Source organism: Suricata suricatta, chromosome 3, assembly GCF_006229205.1.
Source record: "Suricata suricatta isolate VVHF042 chromosome 3, meerkat_22Aug2017_6uvM2_HiC, whole genome shotgun sequence".
Classification (NCBI taxonomy): Eukaryota; Metazoa; Chordata; class Mammalia; order Carnivora; family Herpestidae; genus Suricata; species Suricata suricatta.
The window spans coordinates 142589921-142607254 of NC_043702.1; the positions used below are offsets into that span (position 1 = coordinate 142589921).

The 17334-nt window shown below is 49.1% G+C and overlaps 1 protein-coding gene and 1 long non-coding RNA gene across 2 annotated transcripts in view; one reads left to right on the plus strand and one right to left on the minus strand.

Annotated features, from left to right (window-relative positions):
• The first annotated feature begins 8 nt into the window (after positions 1 to 8).
• LOC115288242 lies at positions 9 to 8268 on the plus strand. The gene is made up of 2 exons (XR_003906895.1): positions 9 to 3999; positions 4434 to 8268. It is a non-coding gene; the product is annotated as an uncharacterized LOC115288242 (long non-coding RNA).
• Positions 8269 to 13793: 5525 nt separating this feature from the next.
• The window catches only part of LOC115288246 (membrane cofactor protein-like), a 36853-nt gene continuing 33312 nt past the window's right edge, over positions 13794 to 17334 (minus strand). Inside the window, exon 13 of the mRNA XM_029935373.1 lies at positions 13794 to 16499. Within this exon, the coding sequence (XP_029791233.1) occupies positions 16324 to 16499 (176 nt within the window). The 3' untranslated portion in view covers positions 13794 to 16323. The remainder of the gene's footprint in view (positions 16500 to 17334) is intronic.

Consider the following 17334-nt stretch of genomic DNA (forward strand, 5'->3'; position numbering starts at 1 on the left):
TGGAAGAATTGGCCCATGTCCAGTGCAAGATGGTAGAACCAGGCCTTAAGCTCTGAATTTGTTGCTTTCTGATATGATAGAGTTGAAAAAGTAGGGCTTCCCCATAGAGGGGAAGGTAGGTCAGAGAACGCCTACAGACAGACTCCCCTACATACTGAGTGTGAGCCCACTCTTTAGGAGGAAAGTCGAGGCACAGCCTGGACTGCGTGTCTTCTGGGCCGTGTGCCTTTATTCGGATAGACCCAGAGCCTCTCTGAAGGGAGAGAGAGGTGCTCGTCTGTATTTATAGCACACTTAGTTCGTGATGGTTTCGGCTCACCCTGGGCACGTTCCCTGAGGGGCTGGGTTGGGACAGGGCAGCAGCACGCAGATGTCTGTCCGTTTGTATTCCCCGGATGCAGGCTTGGCTCCGAGAGAAGTCCTGTTGTGGGGAAGCCACAGAGGAGTTGTTTTGCAGGACGAGGCCTCTGATAACTTTTGTGTGAAGATGCGTCATTATCACACCCAGATCCTTCTGTTCTCCTGGAGGCTGGGAAGGAGGGTGGCGGGACCTGCAGCTGGGAGGCCATCTAGGCCAGACTCCAGGGAGAGCTGTGGCGGCCCCTTTGCCGAGGGCTCCCGAAGACACACAGAGCCTCTTTATCTCAGAAGAGGGACTGGATGTCCCTGTCAAGGTCCCTCGGGTCCTGAGTGTGTGGGACTGTGAGACTGTCCTCGGAACAGCATGAGCGTCAGGTACCAGGTTCTCGAGCAGGCTGCCTCTTTTCTTTCTGCCAGGGAAATGAGGCCAACCCGGGTGGGGGGCACCTGAGCATCGGGCCTGGAGCTCTAACCTTGTGCCCCCATGCAGAGAGAACTCCCAGAACTGACCCTGCAGGACTGATATTGTTTGCAGAGAAAACAAGGGGAAAGCCATGCTGTCCCTCCTTGCTGCCAGGAAAGAGCTCTGAGCGGCTCTCCTCCTGTATTTGTACCACTGCCACTGCCCACCCTTGCCGACCCCCCAGCCCTCGGCCCGTTGATAGGCACTGGGCATGGGAAGGAAAATTCGGTGGGTGAGCCAGGAGCCAGGGCCAGACACGGTTTACTGGGAAGAAGGTAGGACACGGAAGGGGAGTATCTCAGGGCAGGCCCCACAGGCACACGTGTGTTCAGATGGACATACTATTTCCTGGTATTTTTGGTAACCCCAAAGCCTGACATCAACCAGTCAATGCCTAAATGAGGGCTGATTTCGCGTGGAGAATCCTACCTACTTTTGTGTTACATCTGCAGCTTTGCATCAAAAGGCCTGACGGACTGGGGACCTTTGGCTGGGCCCTCCTTGTCTGTAAGATCATGCTTATTTTATATTGATTTTCTGTCCCCTTTCTCTCCTGCTTGCCACTCTCACGCATTCCTTAGGTATCCATGAATATTTGCCCACGCATCCATGTTACTGTTTCCTCAGGGGAGACCGTTCTTCCGGTGTCTTGGACATCGCTGAACTTATTACTTTTATTTCAAACATGAGCAGCCAGAGGCTGAGGAGTGCCATCCTTGAACTGTCCATGGAGGCCCCTTCTGTACCTCGTTCTGGAGTGGGGTGTGCAGAGCCCTGAGGAGACGGGAACCCAGAGGGTCTGCGGGAAGCTGCTTGGCCCCATGTTGTGCCCCCTGTTTGGGGAGGGGGCTGCTGAGGCATGAATCCCCCACCCCTGACTATTAGCTGACCCTGAGTAGTGTGGCCTTGGAAGTCCGAGAGCACGTGTCCCCCTGCTTAGGGGAAGACGACAGAGAGGGACAGGGACAGAGAGGAAGGGAACACGCGCTCCTGGCCACTGGCCTCTCTCCAAGACAGGTGAACTCTGTGTTCAAAAAGGAACTCATTTAATCTTTTGGCCCTAATGAAAGTTGTTTGTATTTTCTCTCCCTCTCTCTTCACCCTCCTCTTTCTCCCTCAACACCCCCGCCTCCACCCTCCAGCCTCCAAAAGAATTTAATCTGCTGGACAACAAACAATACTGTTATAAAACTTTGAAAACAAGAGGGTGAGGCCTCCCTGACAAGGAGAAGGGCATGCCGGGTAACAGCCGAGGGAGCCTGCCAGGCCCGAGATGCAGCCGGGCGAGGGCCCAGTTGGCTGGATACCTGGGCGCCTGCCCCTACCCGGCCCACCAGCCGAGCCATCCCCAGTCCAGAGGGGGAAGGAACCGAAACAAAAGCAGGGGCAGAGAAGCGCCTGGAAAGGGGAAGTCAAGTTTTACGTGTTCCCCTCTCTCTGATCTGATGTAAGGGCGCTAGACTGTGAAACTTCCTCCCGCCCCTCCCCCCCAGCCTCTCTCCCTCCCTCCTCACCTTACCTCCTCCTGCCTCCTCCCACCACTCTCTGTTCCAGGCCCAAGGCCTGATAACAGAACAAGGCTGGCCTAGGTACAGCCACTGGCCGCCCGGCTGCAGGGCGAGCCAGCAAGGAAGGTGTTCCAAGTTGGCTTTGGACTCTGGACGTACCCTCTGCGTCCCCTCCCTGCCCCCAGCTAGAGAAGTGGAACCATGTTCCGGGGTGTGCCCCAGTCCGTGTGCTCCGCCCAGGGCTGTGCCCAGGCACTGGGAGAACCTCCGCTTGGAGGTTAGTGGGTCTCCCTCTCAGTGTCCCGCCGTCGGCTGGAGGCCACGCTCCAGGGAGGCTGTCTGACTGCACAGGTGGCCTGCTCTCCCTCCAGAAGGAGAGGGGGCTGAGCCCCGGAGCCCCAGAGCCCCGAGGGGCTGGGGGGACAGAGACTTGCTCCCTGCAGCGAGTAGACACAGGGTCCTGGGAGCAGGTTGATGGTGGGGTCCTGTGTCTGTTCTTGGGGTGACCCAGCCCCGCCTGGGGAGCAGGGAACCTGGGCCTTGGGGCATCACCCTCCAGCCTCCTGAGTTAGATGTCACCTGAGACCGAAGTTCCACTGGCACTTTACGTGTGCCTTGGCTGCGTTGAGCACATGATTTGGGAAAGGAGAGGGAGAAGCAGTGGTGGGCTGCCTTTGGCTGGACGTGATTTGGACCCGTGAACTGTGCGGTGGGCATGGTGTTTGTGTCGTGGACTATAGGCCTGCTCACTCTCCTCCTGTGGGAGGCATTTCAGGGCAGTGCCCCTCCTCCTGCTCTGCCTCAGCTGAGCCACTCTCTGGGGACGCAGGGGGCCCCTCTTCATCCCATCGCTCCTCCTCTGTGCCCCCCACTGCCCTCCACGGCCCCCCACACCCCGCAGCATGCCAAGGCGTCTCAGTCTCGCCCGGCCAGGCGTTCCAACCCTGGGCCTGTACTGAACCTGGAAGATTCCCAGATGCGGGTCTCCGTTGGTGTTGAGGACGGGGCAGAGAACCGAACCTGGTGGAAAGCGGCTGCCTGGGAACTTAGCTGTGGTACCCCTGCCCCAGGGAAAACCGGAATTGCTGATGGGGCGCCCAGGTGATGTAAGAAGGCCGTGACCTCTTGCCCTGTCATCTCCACAGGCATTTGAGGGGTTCAGTGGGTCCAGAGCACATTGTTCCCGCTTCAGGATGCAGGGTCTGGGACCCTAGTGATCCCGTGATGCCCAGCCCTTTTTTGGGGGGCCAACCTGCTGGGAAACAGGAAAAGAGCCAGCTCCGTGTTTCCCTCCTCCCTCGCCCCCCATGCACATACCCATACACATTTTATCACCCTTTCCTCTGATTCATTAACCACAGCTAGTTGGCAACAGGCCCCCACCCTGACAGCTCAAGACAAAATGTCCAGGACACTGGGTCTGGCTGGGAGCCGAGTGACAGGAAGCTGGGCCGGGCCTCTGGGCTCACATGTACAATGGGCAAGGACTGTCTGGAGCGCAGAACTGTCCCCAGTTTCAAAAGGGTCTTCCCCAGGCCACTCTCTCACCAAGATGACTCGTCGTCACTTCAGGGGCCTGGAAACCAGCATTCCGGGGAGCAGGAAGACCTGATCTGGGCTCTGCTTCCGGCACCCCTCCCCCGCACCCACTGGAGCTTGCATCAGTCTGTAAGTAGCTGTGACTCAGCACCCAGCCTGGTCGGGAGGGAGAAGCTGCCTCCCAGGAACCTGCCCACCGTTCTGGATTTGAGCACATTGGGGTAGCCCTGAGCAGGCTGGCGGCCTTCGGTTCCTGGGGATTCATGTCTGTCCGTTCCGTGGGTTTGCTTATGGATCTCATAAACCAGGATTCCACTCCTTCCTGATTTCCTCCCATGTTATTTTTTGGGTACCATGCCTGGCATAGGATTTTTAGGACTTTAAAAGACACAGATAGCATCATTTCTAGAATGCAGCAGAAGCTCTCTTTGCAATCTCCAGACTGTCCTTTAGTCGATGGCCCGTGGATTATATTGAACCCTCAGATGTTTTTGTTTGGCTTACACAGAGTTTGTGTTGTTTTTTGTTTGTTTTTTAACGTGTCCAATTTTGCATGCCTTTAGATAAAACACGGCCTCTCCACGTCACTGTACTCCCGCTGCATGTGGTCTCTGCTTCTCTGTCCTAAGTTTCCCGTCCCAGCCCCTCGAACGTTTGAATGCATGAACCCTCCCTCTTTTTGGAAGAACTGAGACCCATTTGAGGGAAGTGCAGGCTGAGCAGGAATTAAAGCCCCTGTGCTCTGAGTCACTGTGTGGTGACCTTTCCTTCACGCTCAGTCCCTGCCCAGGCAGAGGAGTGTCTAGGCTTGAGGGGGTGGAAAAACCTCCAAATAGAACGTCTGCGCAGAAGTGGACGGAGGCTGCACTGTGCTTCCCAACCTTCTTCCTGCACGGTGGCACACCCGGCCCTGTGGCTGGGCCGTTTTCCTTCCCCAAGAGCGCACCTAGCTCTTCCCACGGGGCCGTGTGCCTAGGACTGTGGGGCCAGGCTGGGAGCATCACACCGTCTGCTTTTGACTGCAGAGCCCTAGCAGGCTGGGCTTCCACGGGGCTGCCTTCTTACGGCTCTCGGTGGCCTTCGAGCTGGGTGCCAGGGAGAGCAGGCCCCTTGCAGCCCCCGGTCAGACCATCCAGCTCCATCCGACAAGGGACCGGAAACACCAGCTAGCTGCAGGTAAGTGCATCCTTGCTCAGCGGACTTTGCGAGAAAAGCCTGGGTCCCCTGGGAGGGCTGAGACCCAAACAGACTTCCGTCCAGTGGGGTCGGAAGGGCAAAAGGTGTTGGTACTAGGATTACTCGCCCCCCCTTTTCTTGTCTTGTTTATGCTCATGGGTTGTGAATGATTTCTCTCTTCCTCCAGAGAACTGAGTGTTGTCGAACTCAGTCTGGGGGCCCAGACCCTAGCTCATGGCCCTCAGTTCCCTCCTCAATTGCTCCTCTGCCATGTGCCGCTTCCCCTCTGAATTCAGGGCTGGTGCTTCCTGGGTAGCAGGAGAGCCAGTAATTAATCCTGATGACCACGTGATGGATGTGAAGGACAAGAACTCGGTGCTGTGAGAGGGCGTAACTGACACCTAGCTCATCTGGGGAAAGCTTCAGGCGACCCGCGTTACCTGGGAGAGGGTTGATGGGGTGGCAGCCCTGGAGAGCAGAAGACAGAGAATGTTCCAGAAAGAGGGAACGGGGTACCCAGAGGCCTGCTGGCGGAGGAAGGAGGCTGTCTGGATCACTGACAGACGCCTGTGTGATGATACCTTGGGGAAGGTTTTGTGGATACAGGCAGTCAGGAGTTGCTAAGGGGGAAGGTTTCAGCTGGAGTAAAATCGAGAAGTACTAAAGGTAGATCGCCACTCCCTCATTGTGTAGCACGCCACAGAAATGACTGCCATTGACCACGTACTTCCTGACCTTAAAACCCTGGAAGTTACCTGCTTCACAGGGCCCAGCTGTTGACCGCAGGTGCCCTGGGTCAGAGCCGCTGCCCATCTCCTCCGTCGGGGGCCAAGGCCTCGCCAGGCCCCTGGGCTGAGAGCCCAGTGCCGGGGTCAGAATCCGGAATCCAGCACAGGCATTGCTGGTGGTTCGTCTCCAGCGCCTCCCCCCACCCCAGCCATGCTGTGGGTGAGCGCAGGGGCTCCAGAGGCGCAGGAGGACTGGGCGAGCCAGCTTGGGGCATCCGGCCCCTCACAGGACCAGCTGGGCTCCCATTTCCACCCGGGCTAAACGTGCTGTGCGGTCAGTCACATCCACAGCCACACAAACACCTTGCTAGGACTCCCCTCATTCCCCCCCACTCCCGCCCAGTCTTGCTCACAATTGAGTTCAAGAACATGAGATGACAGCGCAGCTGTGGAGCAGGCACAATGGACAGAGGGACAGGAACACAGACTCGAGTTAGACTCAGGTCTGTACCGTGTAGTGGTCACGTGACGGTGGGCCAGTTACTGGACTGCATTAAGGAGCCGTTCCTCCTGCAAGCTCGGGACTGATACTCGCTTCACAAGACCGACCCATTTAAAGCTCCCACCTCAGTGTTTGAATTTTATTTCCTTCTCTTTCCTGGAGTAGCACATGCTGTTATTCCAGGAGCCACAATAAATACAGCCTGGATCTGGAAGCCTTCAGAGCTGGTAGACAGCCCGAAAGATCCAGATTCTACGGTCTCCTCTTTCCTTGGTTGTGGTATCCCAGGAAATATAGACCTGTTTTCTCAGCTTCCAACGACCAAAAAAAACCAACACACATTTAGGAGATGGGAAATCTAATTTGAACACAGGATGCAAATCTTATTTTCAGACCAGTTTTGAAAACAACACAAAACTCAGTCATTGTGTTAGAGGATTATCTACTTAACACAACGTCAGGACACCATATTTTTGGTGTGAATCACAGCAGAGGTTAAATAAAGATGGTTGACGTGCTGACCCTGACGTGAGGCTGGGAAGGTGGAGCCCAGGCTCTTTGTGAATAGGGCACATCAACAGTGGCCCCAGGGCAGGTGAAACTCACCTTTGTGTACTGGGCTAGAATTTTCTAGGCAGATAGCGTGCTTGTTTCCTGATGCTGGGACAGAGGATCGGAAAACACTGCATGCTGTGAAATGTTTTGTAGAGCAGGGCAATGCTAATGAAAATATTATTGCATTTTAATAATAGCTCTGGAATATTTTCCTTCATCATATGTGTAATAACTTGTTAGGACTGGTTGTCTAGAGTGAACTAGACTTCCGAGTTTTATATTGCTACCATCTGTGTGACGCCTCCGCCGTGACTTTCACATTCCTTGAGCATCACTGGGTAGCTCTCCTCCGTGCCTTTCTAATGGACCGAGATGCCCCGTCCCAAGTGGAACTGCAAGACGACAGACAGATCTCCTCAGGCAGCACCTGGGTCTTCTGATTACATCTCCTTTCTTCAATGAGACCCTCTTCTTCTGGAAGCTGGTTTCACATGGTGGCTTAGATTTTTCCATCTTTGTATCTAGCACCATTTGAAATCAGTGTTTTAGGAGTAAGAATTGCAGCGCACCAAAGGGCCACCTGCAGAGGGGCTCTCACCGGTGGGACAGACCCCCTCCTTCTGCCGCCTGAGCCGGTCCAAGAGAGGAAGAACTTGAAAAGGAAAGTGCACCCTAGCGTTATGTAGGTTGTGGAGGGGCAGCATTGTGGGGAGGGTGTTGTGTTTCAAAGAAACTCCGCTTTGGAGGTGGTGCAGGGCTGCAGCCAGCACCTGTGAGCACCACCCAGCTCTCACCTGCCCGGAGAGCCTTTGAACGTGGAGATCAGGGATGCCGGCTCCAGTGCTTGATTGTAACAGGGGAGGGTGAGGCTGTGTACCGAGGACGGTTCCATCCTTCTCGGCATTGCACCTGCTCCTAGAGGCCCTGGAACATTCAGCTGCCCTTTCAGTGCAGCTGGAATCAGACTTAACCACCTGCACGGTCAAGTGCAGGACCCCCAGGAACGCCACTGGACCATCTCTTACACAGGCTGACCGATTTCTCCTGGTGTTCAGAGTCTGTTTTTGTCTAGCACCATTTGAAATCGGTTATGATGTAGGGGGAAAAGCAGCAGCCTCGAAGCCTCACGCCAAGTCTGGGGAGCAGCGGCCTGTGGTTTCCCGGAAGACGGATGGGCGGAGCGTAGGGGAAGGACAATCACACTTGTTTCACTAACTGCTTCTCTAACCGCATTTATGATACCTTATGCAGAGGTAAGAGAGAATTTAACGCATTTGAAAAAACAAATCAAATCGCTGTAATGTATCTGATGTCCTCAGTTGCAGTTTGCTAAAATGTGGCGATGCTGTATGTCTGTAAATGGTTGGTGTTGAATTCTCTGTTAAGAGTTTGTTCGTGCGTCCTGACCTGAATAAATATTTTACTCTCTTCAATTCATCATGTCTTTGTTTTTCATCTAATCATTTTCTATTCATAATGGCATGAGCAGTGGGGTCCTGCAAATGTAAGTTGCTGTGCAGATGCACCTGCTTCCTAAAGGATTGGAGGAGGTTATGGCAAACACACATTAGAAACGAAGCCCGTTAGGATAAGAATGAGATGCTGTGAGCCAAGAAATAAAATGAGAGAGAAGATCACAGAAAAGAGAAAGGTTCAAGCCTGGGCTGAGGGATGCTCCTTTGGGAAAGGGAAACAGGCCAGTTCCGAATGGGCTGCGTGCAGCCTCGGCACCTCTGTGGTCAGTGATCCTTCTGGAAGCTTTTGCACAACTCAACATACTGCCATGTGGCTGGGAAAGGGGAGCAGCCTGATGATTTCAGTTGCTTTCTAAAAGCTGCAGGAGGGGGCGCCTGGGTGGCTCAGTCAGTTAGGTGTTAAATTTTTGATTTTGGCCCAGGTCATGATCTCACAGTTCATGAGTTCGAGCCCCACGTCAGACTGTGCAGAGCCTGCTTGGGATTCCCTTTCTCTCTGTCTCTCTCTCTTCCTGCCCTTCCCCACTCGAGGTCTCTCTCTCTCTCTCTCAGAATAAATTTTAAAAAGATGCAGGAGATCTACTTTTGGTTCTTCTATCATCCATCGAAGACAGGGTGAACCAGTTCCGTGAAGGTATTCAGCAATTAGCCAGATTTTACTTCATGGGGGATTAGCCCTGGGGAATCTTCAGGTAGGAGGGCTGTGGCCCCTTGAGGGAGCATTTGCACAAGACACACGGCCAGCCCTGAGCTACCCACGGCACTTCATGCCCGCGGCTCTCAGGACGTGGTTGCAACGCTAGCACCTGGGAAGCTTTTCTAAGTTCACGTCCCCCAGATGGCCGTCCTGCCTGGTGGAGGGGCGGGGGGGGGGGCGAAGCATCTGCTGGGAAAGCTGCCCAGGGAGGGTGACGCACCCCCTCACTGCAGCTGCAGTGCTATTTCAGGCTGTCGATTGAAGAATCCATGTTCTCATCCCCAGGATGTGATCGTAGAGATTGCTAAGATTCACGATGGTGTTCTTCCCTCTCTGGCTGCGCTAGGTACAGGAGGACAGTGGGTCTAACAGCTTTGGCCCAGTTGTAGCCTATTCAACCAACTTTTGAGTCCTCTACCGTATCCCCAGCTCTAGCCTCCGTATTGCCCATAAAACAAGTACACACCAAGGATTCTGCCCTCAGGTTATGCTGGTCCCAGCCCCCAAATGCAAGAAGATGAGGTTTAGCATCAAAGCACAAAACAATGACTCAAGACATCTCTCCCGCAAAGGTGGTCTCCTGCACGCCCACTGAGTGCTTACACGGTTCCACACGGCTAGGTCAAGAGAAGCAAAATGCATGTCCCCCCACCCGTAACCGTGGTGCCTCTCGCACAGGATTATTTTACCTTATTAATCTAGAAGCTGACTTGACTTTATTTTTGAAAGAATGTGTGTAGGGAAGGTGCAGAGAGAGGGGGGGACAGACGGTCTGAAGCGGGCTCTGTGCTTACAGCACAGAGCCCAATGCGGGGCTTGGAACACGAACAACGTGAGATCATGGCCTGAGCGCAAGTCAGATGCTCGACCCACCGAAGATGGGTCTCCTGGAGACATCTTGAATCTGTTTTTAAGGCCATGCTATCGACCTAGATAGGAAATGCATGTTAGGCATGGGTGCCCATCTTTAGCTGTAGGTGTGTAAGGATTGGATTGAAGCCTCATGCAAGTTGTAAACTGGTGAATTCACAGAATTCCCATCTGTGGAAATGAGTGCAGATGAATTGATATGACACAAATCCAAGCTTTAGGTAAAACAGAATGTGAGTCTTGAACCTGGTAATTGGTGTAAGATGTTGGCCCTGGCCCGCAATGAGAAGCTGGTGTGTTGTTTTAGGGGCTACCTAGCAGACTAGGGTGTCCATATAGGGGGCAAGGTTGAGAACTTTCCTTGAACACAGGTGTTAATTTGGGTTTATCCTAATTCAGTAGTGCTCCACACTCTTAGAGTTAGAGCCACCCAAGTAGCCTTGAAGTTAGTGATTCTTCAGGCCCACCTGTACGGGTTCTGGTTATACGGTTTTAGGATAGGGGCTCACATTTTTGTTCTAAGGGGTTTCCAGGTGATTCTGATGGGCAGCAATGGGTGAGAGCCAGTCCTCTATGGTCTTGCTTCTAAAAGGCTCTCCTACTCCAGCTGTGGTAGGAGGACCCCGTTTATTCATCTTCTGTAACAAATCAACAACTTGGTGTTGGCTTAGTCTCCTTGGGCTGCCTGCTGCCAGAAACTACTACAGACCAAGCAACTTATAAACAACAGGTATTTCTATTGGGAAGTCCAAGATCAAGGTGCTGGCAGATTCAGTGTCGGGTGAGAGCAAGCTTTCTGGTTCAAAGACCGTGCCTTCTGGCTGCCCGTTCCCAGGGCAGAGGGGCTGAGGGAACTCTCTGGACCTCTTCTTATTAGGGCACTAACCCCCTTCACGACCTAATCCCTTCCCAAAGGCCCACCTCCTAACACTGTCACCTTGGGGGTTAGGATTTTAATGTGGGAATTTTGGTGGGACACAAACATTCACACAGTAATGGTTTTAAAACAACACACAGGGGTGCCCAGGTGGCTCAGTCGGGTGAGAGTCTGAATCTTGATTTTGGCTCGAGTCGGGTCCCTAGGTCCTGGAACAAGCTCCAAGACCATGCTCAGTATGGATGGACCTGCTTCAAATTCTCTCTCCCCACCTCTGTAGCTCTACCCCATTCATGTGCACTCTCTACAGTAAAAACAAAAAACCCACATCATTTTCAGTTCTGGAAGTCAAAAGTGTGACATCATTACACTAGGCTGACATGAAGGCAATGGTGGGGCCAGGCTCCCTCCAGAGGTCCTAGGAAGATCCGTTTACTTGCCTTTTCCGGCTTCTAGAGCTGCATCCTTTGGCTTGCGGCTCCTGCCTCCATCCTCAGGGCCAGCAGCAGAACATTCTGCTTCGGGGTCACGCCGCCTTGTGCTGCAGTCAGATCCCCCCACCTTCCCTTCTAGGGAACTTTGGGATTACATTCAGGGCCCCACCCAAGATCCCATCTGCAAACACCCTCTGCCAGAGAGGTGACATTCACAGACGTCAGGTTTTAGGACCCTGAAATCTCTGAAGGCCATTAGCCTACTACAAATAGCAGCAGATAGAACTCATGGAAATGCTGAATCCTGGCCCCACCTGGGACCTACTGAATCAGAATCTGCATTTCAGAAAGACCTACCTACACACTAAATTGAAGCACAGTCCCGTGGGGTCCTACACCAGGAATTCTACGATGAACTGAGTCCCCACATCGAATACACACTGAAGGTGTATTCCTGGGAGCCTTTCCAGGTGGTGCTGGGTGACCAGATGACCAGTCATTTTCCCAACCCCCATAACTAAGTGCTCATCTAAATGACAGTGGTTTCCAGATTCTCGCAGAAACCACAGGCCCTAAGCACCAGGATGGCAGAGCTCTTGCTTGTTTCCCATAGATTGGCACAAGGCTTGCCACCCGCCACATAAAATGGTTCAAGGTTTTAAAAGCCATGTAAGGGAGATAAATGATGTTAACAGAAGTGGCTTTGCGAACATCAGTTTTACTACCCAGATGCGAATTTTCTTGGGGTAGGAAGTCAGGAATCAGAATGGGGAACTTTCTCATGCGATCTATATTTGTGGCGATTTGTTCACCTTCAGGTATGTGAGAGGGAAGGAAAAATTTTATTGACCACCGACCCCAGTATTAGAATTCTCCCGTACTTAAGCAATAGGAGACAGAGTGAAACTTTTTTAAAATGGTAATTTCACAGAAGGAAAGCAGAGAAGAGCTAGTTAATACTGGATAGAAAATGAAATTGAAAACGGCTTCTGGGAATCACTGCAATGGTTGGAACGTGGGAACGATGACAAAGTTGCACGGACTTGGGGACTGCAAATGCCCGGGATGTCCACACGAGGGCAGCAGTGCCACGCCGTGGAAAGACTGACCGCTTCAGTTTAGTGCAACATTTTCTGAAATGAACCTGGAAATGCTGAAAGCAACATCGCTTAGGACAAAAATAAATAAATAATAAAAAATAAATTGTGCACAGGCACTCGATTTTTGCATCATTTCTGGAAGTCAGCAGACTCTGTTATATCCTGCTTTTGAGTGGAAATATGCAAATATCTAAAATATGCAAGAAAGTTCATTCTTGGTTGCAGTTAGCTGGCAGGCATTAATACAGTTTAGAATACTGGAGTTGGGCATTTTCCTTAAACCAGGAATATTCTTTAACAATATTCTGCCCTACCCCATGTCTCCAGCATTCCTACAGAAGACTTTTTGTTAAACTCTTCCTGTATATTTTATGCTAATGTAAAAAATCAATATATAGTTTCAAATTAAGGCCCAATAAAACTTAATTTTATTTATAGAGAACCTAATTTACATCAAATGTTGACACTGTAAAGATTGCTTTTGTTTTTTCTTAAACCAGAGCCTTGTTTGGTTAGCCGGACAAGACCTTGATTTAAATCATAGACATTTTCTGATGTGTTAAATATGCAGAATGAATAAAACCCCAATCTTCTTTTGTAAATATATGTGTTTGTCATGATAAATGTTTAAATCACTTTGTAAATCACTAATGCAGAAGTTCTCATCCTTAAATTAGAATCACTTGGGAAGCTGGATAAATTCCCTACGCCCAGGCAGGCCACATCCCAGATCAATTAGGAAAGAAACCAAAGTGGGGGGGAGGCCAGGCATTAGTGATTCCAGGTGCAACATGGTTCAGAACACTGCCGCTTTGCTCAGACATTTAGCAATCTGATTTAACTCAAATCTGCAAAAAGACCAAGACGATTTTTTGCATAAACAAAGCAAACCTTGTTATTACACAAATCAAACTTTAGACTTTCCACTGTTGGGGCTTGAGTTTTAAGGACTTAATCATACCCACAAACTAAAGTGATGGGGTAGTGTCCTACCAGACACGGGTATGTAGATACGTAAACGTGGCTAACTCAAGGTTCGTAGCATCCCAAAGGCTCTGAGAGCTGGGCAAGGCAGGAGAAGCTTCACAGAATGAGCAGTGGGAGTTGAGCCTCAGGGAAGATGTCCAGGACCCAGACAGGAGGAGAAGTGCTGACAGTGAACCGGGAACACAGCGGAGCACGTGGGGCAGATGGCCTGCTTGACGGACAATGGTCTGCTTGACGGCCAATAGGTTATTTGAAGAAATGGAGAAGTCTTCAGAAGAAAAGTTGGGGTTTTAAGTAGAAAGCTTCAGGGAACATGCAAATAACCTTGCACTTTATGTTGTGGACTTCTGATTGAATGTCTTGCAGCAGGAGAGGCCCAGGATGGGCGGGGAGAGGAAGCTGGACACATTTAAGGCTCTGGGGTGGGAGGGGCTGGTGTGGACCCGCCTACAGAAGTTGGGCCCCAAGTCCAAGCATGCTCTTTGAGCTAAAACACACTGGAAATGAATGCATTGTCACAAATGAAAATTCTCCAGTGTTACACTTTATTTTTTTACAACATTTGAAGATCCAATTTTCAAAATGTGAACAGTAAAGACCCCCATGCACGGGACTTCTCATTTCACTGCAAATGCATTCTTCTGGTTTTAGCAAATCTTTACATATGCTGCTTTCCACGTCATTACAGAAAATTTTCATTTTAAGTTTTCCCATATATATATATATATATATTATGGCATATGATTGCCATTACTTGAAAAACAATTTATATTTACATATATGCAGCAATTTCATATAAATATAAAAAATAAACTAAATTTGAAGCAGAAACCACTATAAAAGTCTGTTTTGGAAAAAAAACATAACGATAGCATGACAATCTTTGGTGGAAAAAGAGTCAATTCAGCTTGTTAAAAATCAACAGTACGGCCATCTCTTGCTTCTGAGAAAGTGCAGCATCCCTGAAAAGTATGTGAAGATGGGTACAGGAGAACTTCAACTCCGTACTTAATTCAGAATTCCTGTTTCTTTCTGCTCAAGCGTTATCCTCCCAAAGCACCTCACCAGATCCCTCAGGGAGGGGACACCTACAGTGCATCATAAACCTGCTTTATCTGTAAAACAATACTTGTAAAACATGCTTCCCAATCATACCCTTCTCAAGGTAACATTTCTTTGGTCTAATTTGTGTCACTAAATACAAAAGTGCAAAACAAAATTTGTAAAACTGGAATCTGAATTTGAGCGGCCATCCCTCCTCTCTGCCCCGTGGCTTCTTTGAAAGAGACCCGGGCCTGGTGTAAGGACTCAGGTCAAGGTCAGTTCCACCTGAGCCCCAGGGGCTACCACAGTGGCTCGCTTTGTCGGCCGATAGCAGACACGGTTTCCTTTCCTGAAATAATGTGGCTTAATTTTTACTCAGCTTTTAGCAGGGAAGGTGAGATGCACATAAGAACTCAGATTCTGATACAACCTGAGGTTATCGATGGAGATACTCTTGCCAAACTCACTACTGTCACATGATGTTGTTTAAACCAGACATCTTCTTACTCAAGTACGGGGGAAATCGCCGATGGCTGGAATTTAGAGTGGAATCGAACTTTCTTAAAGAACAGAATGTTCTTAAAGAAAACTACAGGCCACAGGTGTACTCTGTACCCGCTGGTGGGACTGTTAAGGGTGTGAGAGATCTCCAACGTTGTTCAGGAGTTTCCAACGGATTCTGAATTCCTAACTGATTTCTCAGACAGACTGTTTACTGACGTTTGAAAAAGTGAAGAACAAAGGTCATAAACTTTATAGCTTCCGTAAGTCACCAAGAAATTACAAGTAGTTAAAAATACATAGAATGTGACCCTATTTATTTTGAATGTTTTCTAATAATATTCTTAGTGAAGGAAGTCTAACTTGTTCAAAATCTCAGTTTTCAGCATTACTGTTTTTAATGTGAAGGGCCAAAGTGGCATACACATATTTGAAAGACTTTTTACACTGAACTATATGTAAAACACGTTTTAGAGTTGTTGAGAGAATGAACCTTAAGACTTCCCATAATCTTTTTACAAAAAAGATTTCAAAGTCACTTTCTTTACAAATGAAGTGTAATTTATTTTTCATTATGGTTCTCTAAATTTGGAAATGTCATTTTAAAAAAATAATTTCCCCACCTAAATACTACGGGGGATATTGGATTGGGCTGCCCTATAAATGCAAGTGTTATTTAAGGGAAAACAGGCCAGATGTTCACACCCAAATGCACAGACAGTTCAAAGAAGCATCAAAAGATGGTGACTATATTCAAAGCACATTAAAATGCTAGGATTATGGCTTAATTAACAGTTGCATTCATGAAAGTGGGGGGGAAAACTAGAGAATGAGTTTTATGGATCCTTCCCCCCCTCTAGTTTTATTAATGGACATGTAACATTGTGTATAAGGTATACGGCATGATTTGACAATGTATATACACTATGAAATGGTTACAATAAATTTAGCTCACATCCATTACTTTGATTTTAAAGATGTCTTCCTGCTCAGCAACCTTCCAGAATACTACAGCACCAACAGCAGACTGTATGATATTACATCAAGCACTTGTTAAGTCTTAGATCTGGAAGTTTGTCCCTTTTGACCACCTTTAGCCAAATCCGCCCCCTCCCCCCCCTCCCCCAGCAGCCACCAATCTGATTCGTTTCCAGGGTTTTTTTTGTTTTTGTTGTTTTTAGATTCTATAAATAAGTGAGATCATACAGTATTTGTCCCTCTTCCTTATACTTCTTTCCCTTAGCAAAATGCCTGAAGGTCCATACATTTTGTCAACAGCAAGATTTCCTTCTCTTTTAGGAGTGAATGGTCTGCCACCTTATCGGTCTACAATGTTTTCCTTAACAGTGCGTCCGTCCAGGGGCAGTGAGGTCGGCATCCGAGTCCCGGCTCTTGTAAATAATGCCGCAGGCAGAGAACACAGAGCTGCAGGGTTTTGCTTGTTTGTTTGCTTCCTCTGGATGGATACCCACAAGTGGAATTGCTAAATCATTTGTTAGTTCGGTTTTTAGTTTTTTGAGGAAGGGGTGTAATGTTTCCCATAGAGGCTGTATGAATTTACTGCACAACTCAACATTCTAATAGAATCACCAGATACAGTGTGTGGAAACCATTTACTGTGTTTATTCTGCCGAAGCTGATTTATCCTGGTAAGTGCTGTATGTGGCGCTAGCTTCATTTTTCCTAGAAGGCGAGGCAGAAAGACAGTATCAGAGATTAACATGGAATCAATTCCAAAGACTATGTAGAAAATCCACAGTTAAAACCCAACACTGCAGGGGTGCCTGATCTAGGAAATAAATGATTTTTTAAAGCCAGTTTCGGATGTGCAACTACTGCCCCACTAGAAGCCCTTCTATCTTGTATTACATTTTTGATTCTCTTCAAAACAGAACAGTGCAATGCAAAGTCCTTCGTAAATATTTGCTCATTTAAATTAAAATGAGGGCTAATGGGAAAGAGTGGAGAGAAACACGAATTTTCCTAATATCAACATTTAAAAAATTTTATATTTATAGATGAAATTTTTAAAGAGAGAACAACTCCACCAGTGTTCAAGTTCGAGAATGCCCCATTTAGCCCTCACCATCAAGGAAATCATGTGTTTTGGTAAGAGATTCTCCTAAATAACTGAAATATACATCACAATTTCATGGTAACAGTAGACATCTTTCTAAAATCTATTATTTTAGTCCAGTGCCGTCCAAAGAAATCTACTACAAGTCACACAGGCAATTTTACATTTTCTAGAAGCCACATTAAAAATGTAGAACAAACAAAATTAATTGTAATGTATTCTACTTAACCCAACATATATGTTATTTTACATTTAATTTGTACTGAGTCTTCGGAGCCCGGGGTGTATTTTCTAAGCACAACTGACGCAGGACCAGCCACGTTCAAGTCCGCGGTAGCCACACGAGACTACGGACTATTGAAGTGGATGATGCAGTTCTGTCGCTGCCTCGGCACACTGACCAGGACAGACGGACGGACGGACACTAACCAGGCGCCGGGC